The sequence below is a fragment of the Acanthaster planci genome, linkage group LG08, assembly GCF_054643075.1.
Source record: "Acanthaster planci isolate LZ-2023a linkage group LG08, COTS_SCS, whole genome shotgun sequence".
NCBI lineage: Eukaryota > Metazoa > Echinodermata > Asteroidea > Valvatida > Acanthasteridae > Acanthaster > Acanthaster planci.
This window is the reverse complement of record NC_141784.1, coordinates 15,089,380-15,111,566: the sequence shown is the minus strand read 5'-3', so window position 1 is coordinate 15,111,566 and position 22,187 is coordinate 15,089,380. Positions and strand designations below refer to the sequence as shown.

General features: G+C 37.7%; 2 protein-coding genes across 3 annotated transcripts in view; one reads left to right on the top strand and one right to left on the bottom strand.

The window, feature by feature from the left end:
* LOC110988718 (tropomodulin-2-like) overlaps positions 1–21,383 on the top strand; it is a 154,153-nt gene extending 132,770 nt beyond the window's left edge. For both annotated transcript variants that reach the window (XM_022252499.2, XM_022252498.2), the window contains exons 8-11: positions 10,335–10,442; positions 11,907–12,050; positions 12,204–12,348; positions 13,179–21,383. In XM_022252499.2, coding sequence (XP_022108191.1) covers positions 10,335–10,442; positions 11,907–12,050; positions 12,204–12,348; positions 13,179–13,210 — 429 coding nt within the window. In that variant the 3' untranslated portion in view covers positions 13,211–21,383. The remainder of the gene's footprint in view (positions 1–10,334; positions 10,443–11,906; positions 12,051–12,203; positions 12,349–13,178) is intronic.
* LOC110988721 (uncharacterized) overlaps positions 7,349–22,187 on the bottom strand; it is a 69,868-nt gene continuing 55,029 nt past the window's right edge. Inside the window, exon 5 of the mRNA XM_087140294.1 lies at positions 7,349–8,011. The gene's annotated coding sequence lies outside the window, so the exon portion shown is untranslated. The remainder of the gene's footprint in view (positions 8,012–22,187) is intronic.

Sequence of the window (22,187 nt, the reverse complement as noted above, 5' to 3'; positions counted from 1 at the left end):
TTTAAATTTAATAAGAATCTTGCGTTTGCGCCAACGTATCCTCTTTTTGATTCTCACACGTCTGCGTCCCCTCTTCCCTTGCTTCCGCATGGCAATGTATGTTGAATCCGGCTTTGGAAGAGCTGCATCTGGACCTGACTCCTTGGGTTGACGCTTTGATGGAATCTGATCATAAGACATATAGTCCAAGAAAATTAACATTCAACCTAGAACTAATTGCTATCAAAGGTTTTTTCAGAATGCATTTATACTTTGTACCCAAAATGACCAGAAAAAAGTCCGAGCAAATCCAAGTTGCGGAAATAAGCCTAATTTGCATAAATTCAAAATGGCTGCCATTTTGACAAAGTTTTGACCATATCTTGAGATATGAGACTTGCAGGAGACTAATTTTGGTGTCTATGCCCATGTATTCAAGGTCTCTGAGTACAATTATTACAGTAAAATTCTTGCTGGACATTTGGAACATGCCTAATTTGCATAAATCCTAATGGCGGCCATTTTAATTGATTTTTTTTTATAATATTACAAGACAGCAGATTAACTGGTCAAGAAATTTGTTACCTTTATCCATATTTCAGATGTTTCTGATTACATTTGTGTCACTGGAAATGTTAAAAAGCATTTTCCTCAGAACTGATACCGATATATGCACAAAGCCAAAGTGGCTGTCATTTAAATGTGTTCAAACGTTGATATGATGATGATGGTGATAATGGAGGTTTCTTTAGTTTAGTCTTCTGCTTCAAGATCAATAGCTGAATGTGATGAATTGCTGCATGTTGTACCATGGCATACAAGACATGCGCCTGTACATTCAATCCCAGAGTGTTTGCAGCTACATCTTCGTGTTGAACAGTCTGTCTTGCATCCACATTTCATGACCTCTAGTAGCTCTGTTGGTGCAGGTTTTCAGTCTTCAGGTGAAAAGCTATGGACTGCTCTTTCCACTCTTTAATCTGATAGTACACCCGCAGACTATGGCACTGAGCTGATGATGATGTTGGTGGTAGTGATTGTGCCGAAACAGCCATGATGCTAGTTGCCACTTTAGAACAAAATTGTTTGTATCAAAGCTGATCCAAGGATTCTGTCTGACTTCCCTTGTACAGTGACACTAAGACTTTCTCTCCTGCTTAACAACGTTGGCCTTCTCATCTGACGTTAGTGCGTTGAACATCTAAGCTTGTTCACAGAAGAATGGGTCGTTCTTCAGTTTCTTCAGAGCAAGGCCTTTGCCCAGACCAAATACCCTTGAAGTGGTGTCACACCCCAGGATGGCATGTATGAACAATATATTATACTGATGTCCCAAGTTTGGTTTTCAACTGCTTTATGTCCGAAAGTCTCGTCTCTTTAGAAGTTGCCTTCGGTTCAGGTGCCATGAATATATTGCAACCATTCATCTCAGTGTAGTAGATAAGGAGCAACAAGAGATCAGTGTCATCACCAACAAGGATGGTCTCTATTGTCCTTGCAGACTCCACTGCAGTTTTTACTCTTATGAGATCTGCGTCAAATCTTGCATGGATTGTCGAACAACCCGCCTTCCCAAGCTTCTCACTGAGGAGATTGATGAAGCGTGTTTTGTTCACCTCATTTGAGAGGAACTCCTCTTTTCTTGCATTCATTAACATATCTTCATCAAACTGTATGGTAGACCCCTGAGCTCCTCCATCTTTGATGGTTGGTTGGTTGGTCTGAATATCCATCAAACACAATGGTTGTTACCATATCTCTTTAACACATAGTCAACATACTTCTGAGAAATAGTAGTATACATGTATGTGGTTCCACGCATCCAAGGAATTCGGTGCAAAAGTGCTCCACCATCAATTATATAGTGCACTGTGGTACTTCCAGGAGGGAGGGGCTCTTTATGCTCCACCTCCTTCCAAAGAACATCTGCGAGGGCCGCTTTGGTGACTTGCAAAGGAAGGCCTGATGACTCAAACAGGGCAGGTGGGAAACTGCATAGCTCGTCAGTGAAAAAACGGTTTTGATCATCATCTGAACGTTCATCATCTGAACGCACAAAAGGCACATACATTTATTAATAAATGAAATGATAAAATAATGCACTTCAATAAATCCGGGTACAAGTACACTGGATGCAGTATGCTTTCTGAGTTATCAACTGAAACTGTAAGATATCAAATGTATTAAGTGTCAGTGTTGTTCAGATTGTATTGTCAGCAGTTTGTGTTGGAAAAAAGTATGTGCTTTCCTCCATTCTTGTTACCTACTTAAAAGTCATAATTTTCATTTATGTGACATCCTGTGACATCACTTTACATGTACAGTATACCGCCAGTTAGTGTTGAGCATGTTACCAATTAAGAATCCTCACCTGCAATTAATCAGGAAAATAAGAAAATGTGGGATTAGCAGGGACTCTGGAGAGCTAATATCTGCTCACTGATATCAGTGATGTTGTCTGCGATATGAAAGGAAGAACACAAATACACAAAATGTGACATTCAGACTTTCAAAGTTGAATTTATGTGCATCAGTTTGACCAAGACTACTCTGGATTTTTGCAACTAAGCTTAATCAGCTTCTCTCATTTCAATTTATTTATTGATAAATGCTTGTAGGTATAAGTGACCATGCTTATTGGAAGTTGAATTTGTCTACAGTAAAAATTTCAAAAAAATCAGGTGCATATTTAGTTCATAGCCAGTCACAAATTCTCTCTTGCAGATCACTCTTGTTGAAATAATATTACGTTAAGTGTGATTGGGGAGGGGATTAGGTACTTTTTTCCATCTTCTTGTCTGTATTCTGTTATCTATAGAATGTAAATGTATGATATTATTACAATATATTTGTATTTAGGGGACAAAACCAACTGGTAGTGTAAAAAAACATGGAAATTCCACACTTTTGTATTTCAAAATGGCGACCATGTTGAACTCATGCAAATTAGGATGACAAAAATTCTGAATTTATCAATTGTATGCTTTTAAGTGTTCGTAGATCCCCCAAACCTGGCGTAGATATAACAATTACCCCGTTAAAGACGTACATTTTAATTTATGCTCAAAAACTGCAAAAGGGTGGCCATTTTGAATTTATGGAAATTAAATATATTTCCACAACTCAGATTTGCTCGGACTTTTTTCTGGTCATTCTACATACCTCAAAGAAATGTACTGTGAAGAAAAACCTTTGCTAGCAATTAGTTCTAGGTTACCCACCAAACTACCATTATCTTTCCTGGACTAATAGTCGTCGTTGCAGCAAACGGTTTGACGAAGACGTCCTTTGGCTTTAGCACAAATCCAAGCTGCTTAAAGCCATCACCCTCAAAAATTGTAATCTCGTGACATCTGTACTTCTTCTTGACTGAAGCAGCCGAGGGCATCTTGGCTCTTCTTTGGCACTGTTCAGGTGAGGATGGTGCATGTGATGACAAAACTGGTGGGGATGGCTGTGCTGCTTCAGCTTGAGATTCTGGATCAGAGACAGGTACCTTCTTTACCCGATGAGGAGTCCGCAGCAGCTTCCACGGTTCTGGGGGGACAAAGGCTGATGATCTGGTTGCAAGGTGGGAAGAGAATGGCAAGATTTGCTTGGCTAACCTTTCCAAATGCCTTTACAACAGTTCCCCAAAAAGGGCATTTCCATCCCAGCTTAAGTAGATGCTATCTTGAGCAAAGGCACTTAAAGTCTTCGCTGAAATTGATGAAAGCACAATTCATCTGGCTACAAAGTGAATGTTGTGGTGAAACCTGCTTACATGTAGATCTTCATCATCAAATCGTGGAAGAATTGCACTAACCACCAACTTTGACTGCAGGAATATCTCCCGCACACAGCAAATGAGCCTTTTCAGTTCACTCACATTGCTGTGGAGAAAGCCCCACTCTTAAGTCATTAGTGCCAGTATGTAAAGTAACAATCGCTGGATCCAATTCATCTGTCCTGTACGTATCTTTACATGAAAGATAATGATGCAGTCTGGTGAGGATAATAACATCAAGAAAATGACTGGAAATGTTCTCGTTCAAATATTTTTCAGGGAATCCCCTATGACGAGTATGCTCACTTTGTTATTAGGAGGGCTCTGCGATGGTGACTGGCTTTGCCCTCCAGGTGGACGTCAAGACCTACATGTACAATTAAACAAAAGCCATTTGTCAAATTGGAACAACTTTCTACGTATGAATTGCCACTCGTAGTTCACTCTCTCGAAAACATGCAATTATCCATACTTTCGGATTTCATGAAAATTTGGATAAACTCATTGTTCATTGCAAAAATTTAAAAACTGGAAACGGAAAAAAAATCTGTATATTAGGCCACCAAGTATTATTCATTACATGTACATTCTGAGTTTGTTTTAAAAAAAATGCCACAGAGAAACGTGTACATGTATCATTAAATTTATACTAAGAAAAAACCCTAAACACCCCAGTCACAGATACATGTCCTAGCATTTCAGTACTGACTGACCTTTATTGATTTATTATTTACATGTATAAGAAGAAAAAAAGTGAGGACAGGATGCAACACTCTACCTTTGACAGCATCTTTGAATTCATACAAACCTTTCAAACCAGTTTCTGACCAAAGGCCTTTCATTTGTGTAAAATAGGCATAAGTGTAATTTTCTCAAAAATGGATCATATGCCTTGTGACTAGGTTCTTGGAATGAAATTTTAAAAAAGTCACACAGCACATGGCCACCACTCATCATGAAATAAGAGTATAAAAGTCCTTGCTTGTATTGATAAATAGAAAAACCAACAGCCTGAACAAAGCAGAAAAAATCTTCATTCAAAAATGCTTAACTTTGCACCCATAGGCTTGTGCGCGAGTCGGAGTTGCAGCTCATGTGAAAATCCTTGCAAATACGGAGGCTTAAAAAAATCTAGGCCTATGCCAAGGTATGGACAGAGTTCCATATTTGAAGTGCACTTATTTTCCTCTTTAGTAATCAGTTAGTCCCCAGAAATCAATTACAGGTCAGTAAAGTCAATTTTAGCAGTGAGAGAGTCCAAGCATTTTCAATGACAACACTTGGAATTTTTCAGGGCAGTCCCATAGGATTTGTACACAGTGTCAAGTGCACTTTGTATATGGCATGCATTTACTGCCATAGCATGCCATGTATCTTTCCATATCAACCATGTCAACATCACTGTTAATTGATATGATCAATCGTGCATGAGAAAAATAAAGCTCATTTTATTTTTACGCCTACTAAAAATACATGTCCAAGCATGACAATCCAGTTTAACCCATAACGGATGAAATCTCGCACACAAAAATATCGCATATTAAACACATGTCTCATCGCCACATTTCCAGTTGTTAGTCAAATGGAGGATCGTAGCCTATTCCTTCGATCTGTAGTGACTGTTTTTGGTATATTTTTCCAGCTGGGTCAGGGCACAGCTGCAAAAAATACATCGTATTTCTTCTCTGAAATCACAACCAATCTTTCAAGGTGAAAATGTCGACGAAAAATAGACAATGTCAACATATTTGATACCATTTGACGCAGAAAAACGTGTTCTTTCCACTTACCACGCCATCTTGGCTGCCAGCTAAATACTTTTCAATGTGTAGTTCAGACAAATAGATTGGTAGAACTCATGCTTTTCCATGTGCAACTCTCATTGCTCAAACCCCCCACAGCATTGTGCAAAGAAATTGCAGGACTCGGCCTCATTAACGAGGGCACTGCAGACTGACTGCGATAATATGATATGGCCTCTTGAAAATATGACTTTTCATCTTTCAAGAAAAAAAACAACACAATATAAACAGCGGAATTGCATGGAAATATCCCCACAATCCTGACAACAACGGTGGTAGCGTGGAATCGGCAGTAATGCAATATCGAAACATGCATGTTCGTCAATACCTCGCAGAACGGATCCAGCAGCTAGCTGTGGAACTGAATGGCACTGTACGTGTACATTATGGCGACTGCAAGCTTTCGCAACCGCCACTACATGTACAGGGTACATGTTTTATGCGTAAATGAGGCCCAGCCCAATGTGATCTTGAGCAAATTTTCTTTTTGTTACTGATCATAAATATTTATTTTCTTGTTGGAATAAAGAGGTCATTTGCCCTGGAGTTACACACACCCAGAAGTAAACAGAAATTTCATGATGTCATTTCTTAACGCGCTGATCAGACAGATACTAATGAATGTGTAATGCCACACCATATTTGGATTACTCTGTTCCTGTGTGTGGTAGAGTCGACTATGCAGCAATCCATCATGTGTGTGCACATGATTATGTTGCCATGCGCAGATATGTCGTATAAACAACGTTGGTCACATCAAGCTCAATAATGTCAAACGAACTTTGACCTCAATATCAATGGCTAGAAAGCAGTCATACAAAAAGGAATACACAGAAAAGTGGCCTTGTATTGTGCCATCTAAAAAGGACAATCATGCCGTGAAGTAGGTAATTTGTGGTAGCGATTTCAGCATTGCCCATGGAGGGTCAACAATGTATACAACTGCACATGGGCAGGATCAAGCATCGTAATGCCACCGCGGAGGCACTGCTAGCATTGTCACAATGTTTAAACAGCAAATTTATCAGTCATAAGAGCAGAGACTTTGATGACAAACTGTTGCACAAATGCAAACAACAAACAACATACAACCAGAAATAAACACTGAAATCAGCAAATGAGCAAGTGACCACTTGCTGCGGACAGTGATGTGAAATTTGATAGTGTTATGCCTCAATAGGAAAATGACTGAAAGAAATAAACTTACATTGAAATTTCGTGAGACTGACTGCAAACAGGCTGCTACAACATACAGGAAATAAACACTGAAATCAGCAAATGAGCAAGTGACCACTTGCTGCAGACAGTGATGTGAAATTTGATAGTGTTATGCCTCAATAGGAAAATGACTGAAAGAAATAAACTTACATTGAAATTTCATGAGACTGATGAGGACATTTATTATTACTACGAAATATTTTCTGTGGAGTGATCTGACTTGGTGAGTTATTTTTGGTCATTGGATGTTCTTTCATGTGTTAATAACTTACTAATACTTTCCGGAGACATTTCATTATTAATCAAATCGTAAAAAATTTATCAAAAATCTCGTCACATATTGCAACTCATTTGATTTTTTTAAATAGGGCCTACACTTGTTTTTCTATTAATTGATTTTTTACAGCTAACAGGAATGTGGCTCATATTTCCATGAGTGTAATGCAAGTCTATACAATAATTTTTCTCACTTCTGGCTTCAACCAAATTCTTATTGGCCCAAAATATACCAGCAATTTAAGTTGTACCATTTTTTCACTGTGCATTTAAACACTTCTTTTGCATCATAAGAATTATTACTTATGCTTCACAATTTTCTCATTACATGAAAGAGCATACATTTTACTTGCCCGTTCTTACCCGTGAAACAATTTTCTAACATTTTTACTGCCCCGGGGCCAACCGGTAAGTAGTAGTATCAAGTTTTTTTGAAAATCTGATTTTTTAGGATATTCAGTCTGTTTTTTGGTGTCAAGAGGTTGGCATCTGTGGAGAAAGGAAAGGAAGGTCTATTGTGTGAAAAGATTTGAACTTTGGTACGTGTATGTCACTGACATGCTTAAGCCACAGCAATGTCTTTATTACTTAGGGTATTTACTTGTAATAAATAGATCAGTAACAAATGCAAACAGATGGAGTGTCTTCTGTGTACATGTTCAAACTTCCCATTATCGTGAGTGTTGTTCATATTCTGCCTACAAAGTGATTTTTCAGTTTGAACAGGAAACTTTAAACTGACACTGCCCTCTGGTCCCTTCAACTGCCCTTTGTCCATAGTGTTGGCGATACAAGAAGTACACAGTTTGAAGGGTTCCTGGATTGAGGCATGTCCCATGGTAGTATGGGTGTTCTGTAAAACAACGACCTTCTCCTTCAAAACTGACAAAATCCCTTGGCTCACCTTGGCTCAGTGAAACAGAAGCAGTTTGCAACATCCTCCATTGGCACACACTTGCCACAGGAACACCTTCAGAAAAACAAGATGCTCACATTCTTAGTATTCACCCTCGTAAACCTGGGTGGAGGAGAGGTTCTAAGAAGTTATATACCAGCACTCCAATATGCAAAACATAGAATCAAAACATCTGCTTACATTTACCCTTAATTTGTCATGCACAAATCACATGTCATGGTATTAGTCTGAGTAACTCGGACTGTATATACTGTTTTACATTTAGTCATACATACGGCAATGAAAAATTGTACTGACCATGACCAAATTTAGTATTTAGAGTCCGAGCAACTCAGTCTATCATGACATGTACTTGATGGCAGCACTCGACAAATGCAAGAAATGGCAAATGTAGATCGGTGTTCCTATATGATGGGCCCAAACTGTCTGAAATTGCACTAGGGAGGCCTTGCCTTTGTACCCTAGCCTCACAGGATTTTGTATGTTTTCTTTGCCAATTTTGATTTGATAAGGCCTCTGAGGTTTTAACCACTACCAGCCGGGGACTCCGAAATCGGAGCCGTATGGTTTATATGTGTGGCCGGGGTCTCCGAACTCGGACAAAGGAAACAGGGCCCTGTAACAAAAGACCGTACTCCGAACAAAAGACCAGGCTGCTGGGCATTACCGGCATTTTTCACTCTCAAAAGTGGTGATAATCCAGCGTTAATGTTTTATTTTGATATAATCGACTGCCTATACCAAATAGTTGAAATCGGTTCAAATCTGGATTATGAGAAACCTGGTTTAAGACTTATGTCATTTAGCATACAGAGCTCCATCCATGAATGTTTGCAATATAAATGATTTCATTTGGAGCTTACAACACAGTCATTTCATATTGCTTTAGAATTTCTCAGAGACCGTGTTAGTTTCACACTGATCTTGATCACGATCAGAGATCCATGGTTGATTTATGGACACCAAAACTTGCCCAATGGATGGTGCAAACCAGCGTAAGTATTAGTAATTGGGATCCAGATCCATGTGAAACAAACAGGCCAAGAGTTTCATGAAGAGCAGTGAATAGACCTTGTACAAGATCAACGAAGGTTACATGCAGAGACACTATTGAACAGTCTATTAAACATTGCTGTCTTCAACAGTGGCGTGAATACAGGCATTTTACTATAGTGTGCCTCCAAGAATTTGCAGTGCATTGATCAATTACAGTGCCCAAAATCTGTCAACTTAATGCACGTTTGGAAAGGGTCGACAGATTTTGCGCTCTGTGATTGGTCAACGCATTGCAAACTCTTGGAAATGCACTATTGAATCGCCTGTATTGTCATGGAGACTATTGTGAATTGTCTGTATTGTCACACAGAGTTGCAGGAGGTACATGTACATATATATTGTACAGCACTGTAGATCAGTGCATAAGGCTCTAGTACATATTGATGTAAAAAAAGGCAACTCAGAACCAGTGCAAAGCCTAGTTTAATACAGATTTAATGTTACAGGTACATGGTTTCAGTTCATCAGACCATCTGTGACTTCCTCTTATTAAATAAGGTCTTGGTCAAGTCCTGTTTAGCTGTCCTCACACTAGGCTTTGTGACTTTTGCAAAATTTGCAAATTGAAATCATGGCATTTGCGACCTATTGAACAAAAAGTTTCCATGTGGGCTTGAATGCTGAACATGTTCAAAATTTCCAGCAACTGTCACCATTTAAGGTTTTCTCGCCAGGTTGTTTCAACATTGATGGGTGCTAAAACATCTAAAAAATGTCACCAACTTTTGCCAACTGAAAAAAATGACAAATTTGAGAAGCATTCAGAAGTTGGCAGAAGTGGAGATGTAGTGGTGCACATATCTCAAACCCGTTTGCGAACATTTGGAGAATTTTTTGGGATGCCCAGGAAGGTGGAGATTCTTCAGACGGATGCTGAACTCGGTTTTTTGGGGGGGTTTTATACCAGGTGGTTGATGACCTCAAAGGTAACTCTCATCTCGTGCTGTTTGCAAAATTCTTGAATTGGTCTCAAAAACCCCTTTCCATTCATGCAAGTTTGCTAAGGATGCCAAACCATCTCAAAACTGTTGCACAGATGATGTGTGAAGGTCAAACAAATGTGCTGCAACAAAATGCACAACACAAAATTGAACACAAGTTCACCAAAACAACATAAAAATTTTGTGCGACTATCCCATGACATTCATGACACAACAGTCGCAGAAAAATCCAAACATGTACGTATAACGGTTTTTGTCTGGCGAAATTGCTGCGAGCCCTGTTGGTCAAAGTTGCCAACTCTAGTGTGAGGCAGTGTTACAAAACCATGTTTAATGATTACAGTTGAGTATGACATGTTTTTTTTATGATGATTTTTCAGAATATGTCCATTGAACAAATGAAGAGCATCTGTTTGGCTGTTGAGACCAACAAACACCTGAAAGAGTTGTTTATGGCAAACACACGTCTTACTGACCCAGTTGTAAAGGTGAATATAATACAGTCACTTGTAAGTTGTAACATAGGGTTGTTTAAATTTATTACACTATATATGTTGTGCTTTCTGCATTATCATGCTTTGTCACACCCATGTAAGATTGTGAATATTTTACCTTGCCAGCTGTTAGCCCTGAACATACATTGTACTTGTTTCAAAGTCTACAAGTTAACCCGTAATGATGGGCCATCAGATATTGAAGCTCTAGTTTTTCTCTCTTCTTTCACCTCCAAATCCCACAGGATTAAACATGTTTTTATGCTGGGCTGGAGAACAAAATTAAATACTTGGTCATACCATCTGCAGATGTATGCCACATTATGATGTCCTAATAGCATCACAAGTCATATAACACTCCTGTAAGGTCATGTAACACCTGGTTTTGTTGGTTTGGCAAATATCCATTTGGGTCCATTTTGGTTAAATTGGACATGAACCAAAAATTGATATGTATTTATGAAAATCGGGGTGACTTCATGATGACAATGTCAATGGAATTTCTTTCTCTTTTTCCAAATAATTACTTTTTTCCATCCAGAAACATAGAATATTTACAAAATTTATTTTATTATGCTTTGATTATTCAAGTAGATGTTTAGGCTATTTGGAAACTGTTGTGATGTAATGATAATGCCATGACATGTAAAAAGAGATTTGGGGCATATAAAGGATACCCAGTGATCTTGAAACTTTGGAAGAAGATCCACTTCGTTTTCTTTATGGCAGATCTGAAATGACATAACTTTTTTCTTTATTTTCTCTTTTACTCATATTTTTTGGCACTTTTCTACTATAAACTTCACAGATACATGTACAAAGTTCTTAAAGGAGACAGATATCCTCTACATGAAGATCATTATGGCATCATCAGTTGTCACATGACACTGGCATAGAGATACCTCTTTCATTAACTTATATTTACCAAACTACACATCTGATGTTGGCAAGAACATGATCGAGGTGATTGCAGTTGTATAATGATGCATTTACCTGACATAACCTCAAAATTGCCAAAAGACAAGTATCTCAGGGACTGCACAGCCAATCATTTACTATATCTGTGGTAAAGATGTGGCAAGGATGCATTAAAGTAAAAATTGTTTTGACATCATGTGAGCCATTTATATGACACGTTACACTACCTTGAAGATGCAGTCTGCACTTGTCGTTATCTAAAAGAAACAGCACATCTGAATAAATTGAATTTTGGTATGTTCCTAGGCAAGGACATATTATGTGTCATCATTATGATGTCACGATGTGATACTGACTTTTTTGTTTTCTTCAAAACTTCAAGTGCCAAACTGGGTAAAAACTTGTAACTGCAAAATTCTGCCAAGTGTCAAGAAAAACACCCGCAACAGCTCTGTGCTGTAAACTGCACATTAAGTTATAGCCTGAAATATTCCATTATTAAAAATTGCGTAATTTTTTGTCCTGATGAAATAATTCCAGATATTAGCAGAATCAATTAGGAAGAACAATGTGCTGACTTCCCTAAACGTGGAATCCAACTTCATCACCCAAGCTGGCGTCAATTCAATAATGCAAGCAATGAGGGAGAATACTTCCATAACTGAGCTCAGAATTGCAAACCAGGTATGAACATGTGGTATTCATTTCTTTTTGACTTTTTGTCAGTATAGAATGTGAATTGACTGTTCATGCCCATGGATATACATGTATTTCATTCAGAGGGGTACAGTAAAGCTCATAGCTTTTTATAGAAGTATGCCATTCTAACACATACAGAATTGCCAGATGGGTCAGAAGCTGGAGTGTGAAATAGCCAACATCTTGGAGTCTAATTCTACTCTTCTCAAGCTTGGATTCGCTTTTGAACATGCTGGACCACGAGTGCAAGCACATGATGCCATTCTGAGGAATATTGAAGCAGGTGACCTGTTGCTGGCTTTCCGTTAATATTCAGTGCAGTTATTGTTTACATACCCTTTTTATCCTTTGAAAAAAATCACCTCTGGATACCTCAAAAAGTTCAAAACCTCTTGACCCACTTTTCCAACCATTTTAGGGTAGAGCTAAAGGATTAAAAAGTGGGAGGGACTGAGCTTAAGTAGGACATTTGCTTAAGTAGTGACTTTTTGGGTAGGTATCCATAGCAGACTCTCCCACACTACTGTGAGGGAGGATTTTCCTGCAGTTGTCGTTGTTTTCTGTTATTTCACATCCGGAGACTAAACAATAAATCAGTGATCAAGTCCTCAAGCCAGATTGCCACCAAAGTCATCTTCACACAGCTCAATTTCTGCAAGGAGATTCAGTGCTATTACAGTGGTTTGCTATTATTGAGCTTTCAACGGTCATGGTTCTCCATTTGTATTGTAAATATTTTAATGTTACAAGTAAAAGTTTTATTTCCAACAAAACAAGGAAGGTCTCAGAAGACTTGGTAGCCGTAGTTGTCTGCATAGGCTGTAGATGCATAGTGCAGAGCGTAAAATGTACATGTACATAACCAGTGGTATCAAAGGTTGTACAAATTAATGATTTGGCCCTTCTAAGAGTGTTACAAAGAGAATCTACTACAGTATTATGCAATATTTTGTATTGGATTGGGTTGGGCTGGCCTGGATTATGGGCATGATATGGTTGTAGCTTTGGTTTTTGTTTATCAAGAAAGCAAAGCTTATGGTGTTAATTGAGTGTCATGTCAGTTTTGTTTACAGTGAATTTGTCATTAAGTTTCATTTTTTGTTTTTGTTACAGTGCGAAAGGGACGTGCAGAAAACAGCAATTGAGTCTATAACAGTAGTCATCTGATGCACAATGGAGAGGAAACAGAGTGAAACCAAGACATCAGCTTGTCAGGGTTTTGAATTTTTTTTCTTTTTTGCATAAAAATAGAGTTGTTCGGTAGAGAGTACGTTTGAAAATTACATTTGTTGATCTATCATTGCATATGACAGCATACAACTAGTGAATGCTCGTGTGTAAAGTGGTAAGGAACCATCTCAAACATTTCAAGAACAAGTTAGAAACAAATTGTGGGTTCCACCTAGAGGAAGCTTTGCATTTGTCTGAGACATGTCAAGGGGAACTTTTCCTTAGCAACTTTTTGACCTTGAATGACTGTTAACATAGGAAGCTCACAATAGGTGACACTACAAGAGTGGTTCTTGCTTTTCAGAGTGACCTTGGATTGCTCAGCTTAAATCATTTAAGTGCCCCGTGGTCTCAAAGTGATAATTGGTGACACATTTTTTTCCCTTAATTTTATGTACATTAGTACCCCAGTATGTACAAAATGTGATCAACACGTAAATAGAAGCTAAAATTTGTAGTAAGCAAGTTCAACAAATAGTCCTTTACAGAATTGTGATTTTTAGTTATTCAGCTCCATTTACATGTTGTCACCTAAAATCTAGTTATCTATTTCCTCAACATCCCCTAATTATCAGGCTTGGAGTCTGTTGCATGTAGCTGGCAGGAATTGGACAAATTTAAGCACTTGCTCCTTGCTTTCCAAGTTCATATGTTCAACTTTATGTTTTCCAGCCCAGGGTGGTTTAAGTTTTTGGTTTGGTTCAGTTTGATCCTGTCCAACTCGTATTGGTTTGGCTTTCAGTAATTGTTGGGACAGACTAAGGAGGCAGGGAAACAATTGATCGGTGTATTATAATAATTAAGAAGGAACGTATTTGCCAACTGTACCTTTGAAATGCATGTGATGTCGGTCAAAGTTAGTAAATTTTACTGTCGTTGTACTGGAGTAGTTGGGAACATTCTCCCCGGCCTTTTTAATGTGTCAACTCATGTCAAAGACCTGTGGGACATTCTTTCAGCTTATTGCACAAGGTTGGACAATTACACATCTATCCAGCCGTAGTATATAGAAACATTATTCAAATAAATGTACGCAATTTAAAAAACAAACAAACAAAAGAACAAAAAATTTACAGAAAAAAATTCTATCCTAGCCCTGTTCTTGAACACAGTTTTGCAGAATACAGTTGCTTATATCTGCCTCAGGAGACACGTGATGTATTTCATAAATTGAAAAATGGTTTGTTTGGAAGTCTCAGTGTTTTTTACATACCAAACTTTTCTCAACTTATTCAAAATAAACTTTTTTTGTCACTGGACATGCATGACCATTCTGGAGATAATTTCAGTTTCCCGAACTTTGGGCACATTTCTGACATATGATATTTATAGCACCAAACAATTTTCAATTCACCTCACCATTTTTTTTAGTGAAGAAACAAATTGTTAATGTATAAAGTGTCAATGAGCACTTCAAACCAAATGGAGTTCCATTTGCAGCAAATTTAGGAATTGAAAGAGAGCCACTGGAGCAAAGCGAGATAATTTGTCCATTTTTGTTTTTGTTCAATCCAAGAACCTTTATGATAATTGTGTGTACACAAATATAAATGAATTCTTCGCACTTTGCAGAAAATACATTCTTTGCAGAAAATACAGCGTCGACGTCAGTAACAAGGACAGAAGTTTGCTGTAAATAAATTGAACACATTCTGTCATGTGCATGACACACCACACCACATGATGTCAACCCAAATATTTACCCTAATATCATTCCATTATATTCCTAACCAGTATTTTACATGTAACCTACATAATGTGTACAAGAAAGTTCGTGACAAATTTCAGTTTTGTTATATATAACATTCTTGACATAATACCATACAGAATCATAAACATAAAGTTAATTGTCAATTTTCAAAGGTAACTAGAGATGTGGTTGTGACGAGCAACCACAGAGATGTTCGGATTTAGAAGGTTTTTAACGTGTCATTTCTTGCTACTTGCATATTTCAACCAAATCAAACATCAAATTCAGGATATACAATATTTTGTATGCATCTGTCATGTCACATGACTTGTCACCTAATGACATCATCACCACATGATGTCAATTCTTATCTGCACCACTCCCCTTTCTATCTGTCTGCAAAGTTTCAACCAAATCATACATGTACTTCACAAGATTTGAAGTTTGAGATTTGAAGTTTGCACCTTTAATGTTGTGTCACATGACCGCTGGTGATGTCACAGTGATGATTTTTCTGACTCAGTCTTGAGCTATAATCACATGTCACATGACCCTTGAGGACGTCATTGTGATGATTTTGTTCTGGGACCCTCTCTACGTGGTGGAATAAGAGTGTGCGCCAATATAAAGTCAGATGGATGAGTGCCAAAGTTTGGCTGTTCAAAAACATGTACAAAACCTATGGATACAAATTAGGTATTCAAAATTCAACAATAAATCACGTAATGACGTCATCATGACAATTTTATTCCTTAAGTCTCTCTAGCTGGAGGGCCAAGAGTCTGGACATAACATCCATTGAGTCAACTCGAGAACAGTGTGGAAGTCTGGCTGTTGAAAAATGTGTACAAAACCTGAAGGGAAATATTAGATATTAAAAATTCAATAACAAATCACGTGATGATGTCACCATGAAGAATTTGTTCCTGAACCCTCTCCAGCTGGTGGGCTAAGAATGTAGACCTAACATCAATTTAGTCAGGTCTAGAACAGAGTGAAGTCTGGCTGCTGGCAAACGTATACAAAACCTATGGTGAAAAATTCAATTTTCAAAATTAAGTAATAAACCACGTGATGATGTTATCATGATTAATTTGTTCTAGGACCATTCTTGGATGACTGTCTGAAGGTCTACCAAGTTTGAAGTCCGACATGTAAAACTACCAAAGTTGATTAGTGGAAGAAAAAGACTGAAAAAGGAGGAAGAAAATAAAGGGATGTGGTTGTGAACAACCACAGAAATGTTTCAGAGTTTATCATTTTTCAGCTTTAACATTTTGGAATAAAAAAGATCAAATCAATTTGTTGAAACTATTTTTAAGGGAAATTTTCCCCTGATTTGTCTGAAATTCTCACAGTGATCCCCTGGTTAACCACTGGTAGTATCAATAAAAGTACAAAGTGAAAAAATGTATACAAAACCCCGGAGAAAAAACTGCAACTTCAATCTGATGTCACATGACCCCTGATAATGTTGCCGTGACAATTTTATTTTGACAGCCCCATGGGTTGATGAACCACGTATGCTGCCAAAACAAGGTCCCTCAGATGTATGAATACACCAGCCTTTGACTTTAGAAAACGTGTACACGTTTTCTAAAGGAGAGAAATTAAACATTCAAAATTTAATCATAAATCATGTGATGACATCATCAAGACGAATTTCTTCTAGGACCATATCAAGTCTGAAGTACATGTAAATCCAATGTAAAAAACTATCAAAGTCGACTGGTGGAAGACGTGCACAAAGTCCATGTTATGCACATAACATTCTAAGCAAACACTTGTAAAATTTGCTAGAAAAGTTCTGAGCACAGTCCCAAACTATGGGTTCAGATTGTAATGGTACGACGGGAAAAAGAATAGGTAGCTTGATTGTATCCTGATTCATTTCTCAGTCGTGTGTCTTGTACCCCTTTAGTATGGGTAGAGACCCACATATCTAATTGACTCAAAAATGTAGTTATGTCATAGCATCGTGTAGCTGCAAAGAGTTTTTCTCAAAAAGTGTGTGCTGGAACTCTGTATTCTTCAGTGTTGGAAAATCTTTGACATCCCTGTCCCTTACATCCCAAACTTTAATGTTAAATGCAATGAAAAGTGTTCTTTTTAAAAATTTAAACTTATCCAAGTGAAACAAAAGTCAAAAATACTTAGAAACAAAGGTGCATGCTCAAGGTTCGTAAACAATGCTCAAGGTTCGTAAACAAATCAATTGCACCAACCCATTAACCCATTTTTGCGCTGTCTTAAATAATGTGGTTCAGCTAAATGAGGCATGAGGTTTTCATAGATAATAAATATTACACCTTTCAGGTAACCACATGAGGCCTTCAAGCCAAGTGTAATGATACGAACTACCAAAATGACCACGGCCCTGTAAAAATAAAAATTTAAAAATAAAATCACTGTACAGAATCTGTGGAGTTAGAGGGCGAACAAAAAGAAGAAAAATTCAGACGAGAATGAAAGGTTTCCTGAAACAGGAATATCAATTTTATTGAGTTGGCAAAGCAAATACAGGGAAGCATTTAACTGCAGGATTGAGGGTTTTGTTCTGATTTCATTAAAGATGGTGTAGATCAAAATTATAAACAAGTGATAACACCGTTGCAAGTTGACAAAATAGTTGAATGTCTGAGAATTGAGTAAAGTGACTTGTTATATAGATCACAGTAGACAAGGAATGTTTAACATTTTAATGTAGTTATGATCTTTTCTGCACTTGTCTTGCAAAATTTGTGATACCTTTGTGGCTGTTGTAAATTTTATCCAACATCATCTTTCAGAATGACTAGACAACCGTAATTTCTATAGGTGCTCACACTTGTATTCTGTCTGTGCAAAGTGACTTTGGGAGGAACCATAGAGAAAGGACAGAGGAGTTTGACCTGCCTGGGCCTGAAACCATTTGGCCAGCAGACTGATTATGCCCACTACACCATGTCACGTGACCTAAAGTGGGTATCAAACATCAACAAAACGTCTTCCTGTAAGAAAGTGTGATTTGAGTAGTGTTTACCAAAAATGAAGCCAATTTTTGGTGTAGTTCTCAGCACATCAGTAGTCTGAGTAATTTACTGAGTGTTGGCTTTAGATTTAGACACATTTCTCACACTTGCTGCTATGAGATTTCACCATGTTTGTTGATGTTTGATATGCACTATAGATGACATAGCTTATTAAGTAGGCGTAACCGGTCTATCAACACTTTTTGCCGCACCTAGTACGTCCATGGCCAGAGCGCAGATAGGGCTTGCAATCTCAATCTGTACTGTATGGTCGCCAATGCAACTTTTTGCTGGTAATCTGCATCTGGTTCAACTTTTTGAACTGAAGTATAGGAAATGGAATATGTATTTTTTGTCGGATCTCACAACAGCAAATCTAATTGGACCGTTTTGGTATTAGGCCTTATGCCCTGAATGTTCATGTGCATTTATATCCCTTCTGGAAAGCTTTCTTCTGGATTCATTTGGGAATAAATTGCAAGTTGTTTAGAAGATTTTGTGTTTTATTTAAAACATTTTATTTCACGGCATTTATATCAAAGTGTGTTTTATGATATCTCATGATCACTCCTTGTGATTAAAGAGCATTTTGATTTTTTGAACATAACTTTCCAGTGGTGGTTAAGAGGTTGACTAGTCTTAGCCAAATTCGTAAAGAGTCTCTGAAAACATAGTTTGGAGGAACAAGAATAAAATTACATTTCATGGATGGTGTCCCATTATCAAAATACAAATGTTCCCTCTATTTCCTGGTCACAAAAAGAAGTTGTAGTTAATTGCAAATGAAACACCACAAGTATCGCTAGGATATTACTGGCCCCTTTTGCCTGGCTAAGGTAGTAATCAGCCATTTGGGGAATTAAATTGTTTTTTTAAATAGTTTAACGCAACATGTAGAACATAAGATAGAGTCAATGTTTTGATCTGGAGATCTTCATCAGGACTGACTGGAATAGTAGATGGCCAAGCATAATTACTGAAACACTCAAGTAATGAAAGTAAACAACAGCTGTGTGGTAAGCAAGTGAAATAACTGTACATAAACTATGTCCATGCAGGTGTTACTACCAAATAGGGTGTATGTGGACACCAGAGTCAATGTTTATGTTTGCAGTCAGTTGAATAAACAGAGCTTCCTTCCCCTGCCATTAACTCGAAGACTACATCCCGTTTCTCCGACATATTCTTTGCCCCACTCGCATGGAATGGAGTAAATTACAATGTTGATTTTTGCCGAGTCTGGTTTTGTTTTCACTTTGGTTAGTTGTTGTCCAAGTGTATGTCTTGATTTAAAGACACACTTGATTTCCAGGTTTCTGTTCAATTTTCTCACTTAGTCCCTTGACATTTGGGAGGTACATGGTCTTGGGCTCCTGCATACTCTGGGTGGGTTTCCTGGATTTGTTGGAGTTAATGATTTGCCGGGTCAAGTTTGGAGGGTAACCATTAGCTATGAAGACATGGTGTAGATGGTCCAGTTCCTTGTCGAGGGTGGTTGCGGGCATATGTTTTGTGCTTGAGCAGTAAAGAACAAGGACAGGAACAATGCTCTCCATGTAGTCAACACCAACATACAGTCAAGTGGGGGGATGCCAAAATCTTAGACAAAGAACAATTCACCCGTACCAGATGAATCAAGGAAGCTCTGTTTCAACAGACTGCGAACATAAACATTGACTCTGGTGTCCACATACACCCCATTTGGCAGTAACACCTGCATGGACATAGTTTATCTGCAGTTATTTCACTTGCCTACCACACAGCAATTGTTTTATTCCATGACTTGAGTGTTTCACTATTCTAGTCAGTCCTGATGAAGATCTCCGGATCAGAACGTTGACTCTATCTTATGTTCTACATGTTGTGTTAAGCTAAAAAAAAAAACAAATAGCAATTTAATATCTAAGAAACACAACAATGAACCTGCTATATTCATTTATCATTTGGAAAATGTTTTCTGTTATTTATTTATCTGACTGGGCGGGGATGATCATTGACCACTGTGCCACAGTTGTAACACCTGTTTCCAATCCATGGAGAAACGTAGTATTGCACGTCCTTTGTGTGCATTTTCTACATTACGTATCTGCCATGATTGGTGATTAGCTCTCCACTGGTAATGCCCAACATGTTAAAATGAAAAGTGCAATTGTTTGAAATATTTCCTTTCTGTAAAACCACACCATTCATATTTGGTTTACGTTGTCAGAATTGCTGTTTACATATATAGCATTTTGTAGAAGACTGGCACTCCAAAGTTTACATATTTTAATAATCAGAAATGTGATACTGATCTTGATAAGGTAAATTGTGACAAAATGTAATGCGGCACATTCAGAGAAGTAAAATGTAACGTCCCACTTAATTCCAAATATCTGGCACAGCATTCTTATTTGTAGGCAGGTCATGTAAATCATGATTGAAATTGGAAGCAGCTCTTAAATCATGAAACCTCTGTTCAACTGAAAAGAAGTAAACAGACAACAAAACATGCAGTTAACAATATTACCTACTTTGGGTCTTTTCATGTCCAATTTTTGCTACACTAAATTTAACCACTACAGGATTCGAGAACCTAGGTACTTCAAAATTTACTGTTAAAAAGTTTGCACGGTTATATGATAATATAACCATATAGACTTTTTAACAGTAAATTTCGAAGTATCTACATGTAGGTTCTTGAATTATTTTTTTACATCCTTCAGTCTCCTAGATTGGAAATGCAAACACTGAAAATTAAAACTGCTTCATGTGTTGTGGCTAGGCTTCAAACAATTAGTAATACTTTTGAAAGAAAAAGGATAGTCGGTGTCGTATGACATGCAACTCAGTTCAGTTTAATTTGAACAAATCAGAATCACTGACACCAAAAACACCTATTCTGGGGAAGAGGTTCACAGAAATTTATGAATACAAAAAGGGAAAAAACACAGACCATCAAACTTCAACCCTTTTAACCTCGTTAGGGGAGAGAGAAGCGGTAGCAGTAGGAGTCAACCTGATTACCTAATTCCATAGTGTCTTGGTGTGAATTTGATATTAACCAGCAGAAGTAATATCTTTTTAAACTTTAAGTTAGGTTAGAGGCACCCACTTTATTTAAATCAAATGGCACCCTTTATTTAATTTTTATGCACTCAAGCCATGCATCCAATGTAGTGAAACTTCTAGCAGCTGCAGGTAAATGGTGCAAGTGTATATTGAAATTACCAATGGCTTTTGTTTTAAACTATTTGCATTTAAGCTTTTACATAGAAATACTAGACAATAAATAATGACAGTGGTGATTTTTGTGGATAATTGATACAAATGCATCGTGATTTCAGAATAATGTAGGTTACCATGTTTTCAATAAATGTGATGTATTCATCTAAACATTGAAATATATATTTACTTGGTGACAAGTTGTTTGGTGGTGATGTTTGTCAATGAGCTTCTTAGCTCACCGATATGACATTGTGAGAGCCAATTTTGTATTTAATGGCTTGCTTTTTGAAAATTCGGAAAAACTGAGGTAAGATGGCAATGAAGTTGGTCAGTTTTCACCTTAAGTTTGAACAGCAAACTTCCCAAAGCTCATCTGTCTTGTGCATGTGCAATTTGCATACCCAATACTTTAATGTGATTTAATACGAAGCGTGGTCCTCAAGTCCGGTCTAAAGAGTTTTCCAGGTCCAAGGTAATCCAGCATTGGGAGGCCATAACTGCACTCTGTTGGATACACAAAAAGTAGCCTTGACACCGTTGAATAGTAGTTATCGGTTTTCATCCATCTTTTTCACCCGCTTACAAATGACCGAAAAAGGTCCTCATAAATATGTCTAATTTATCTGGTTTGTTACCTTCCCCATCATTCTCAAAGAATTGTCAGTCTCTCTAACCACACTAACGGCGTCACTATTTTGCGACCGACATTTTCCCCCCAGTATAGATTGCAATGTTATACTTGTATTTGCTGAGTTGCTTCTATGTTGGAAAAATTGTTGGTCGGTCTGTATGAAGATGTAATAACTCGAAATAGAACAGTCCCTATACCCAACAACATTTGCATTAGAACGTCTGTATTGAGGACAAAAACAAAGTGGTGCCTCGTGGAGGTTCATGAGTGGGTAAACAGACACATGCCACTCTTTATCCCATGCAAATGTACACAACGTTTTGTTTGTGCAGGGAAGCTCCTCTTAAGCACTG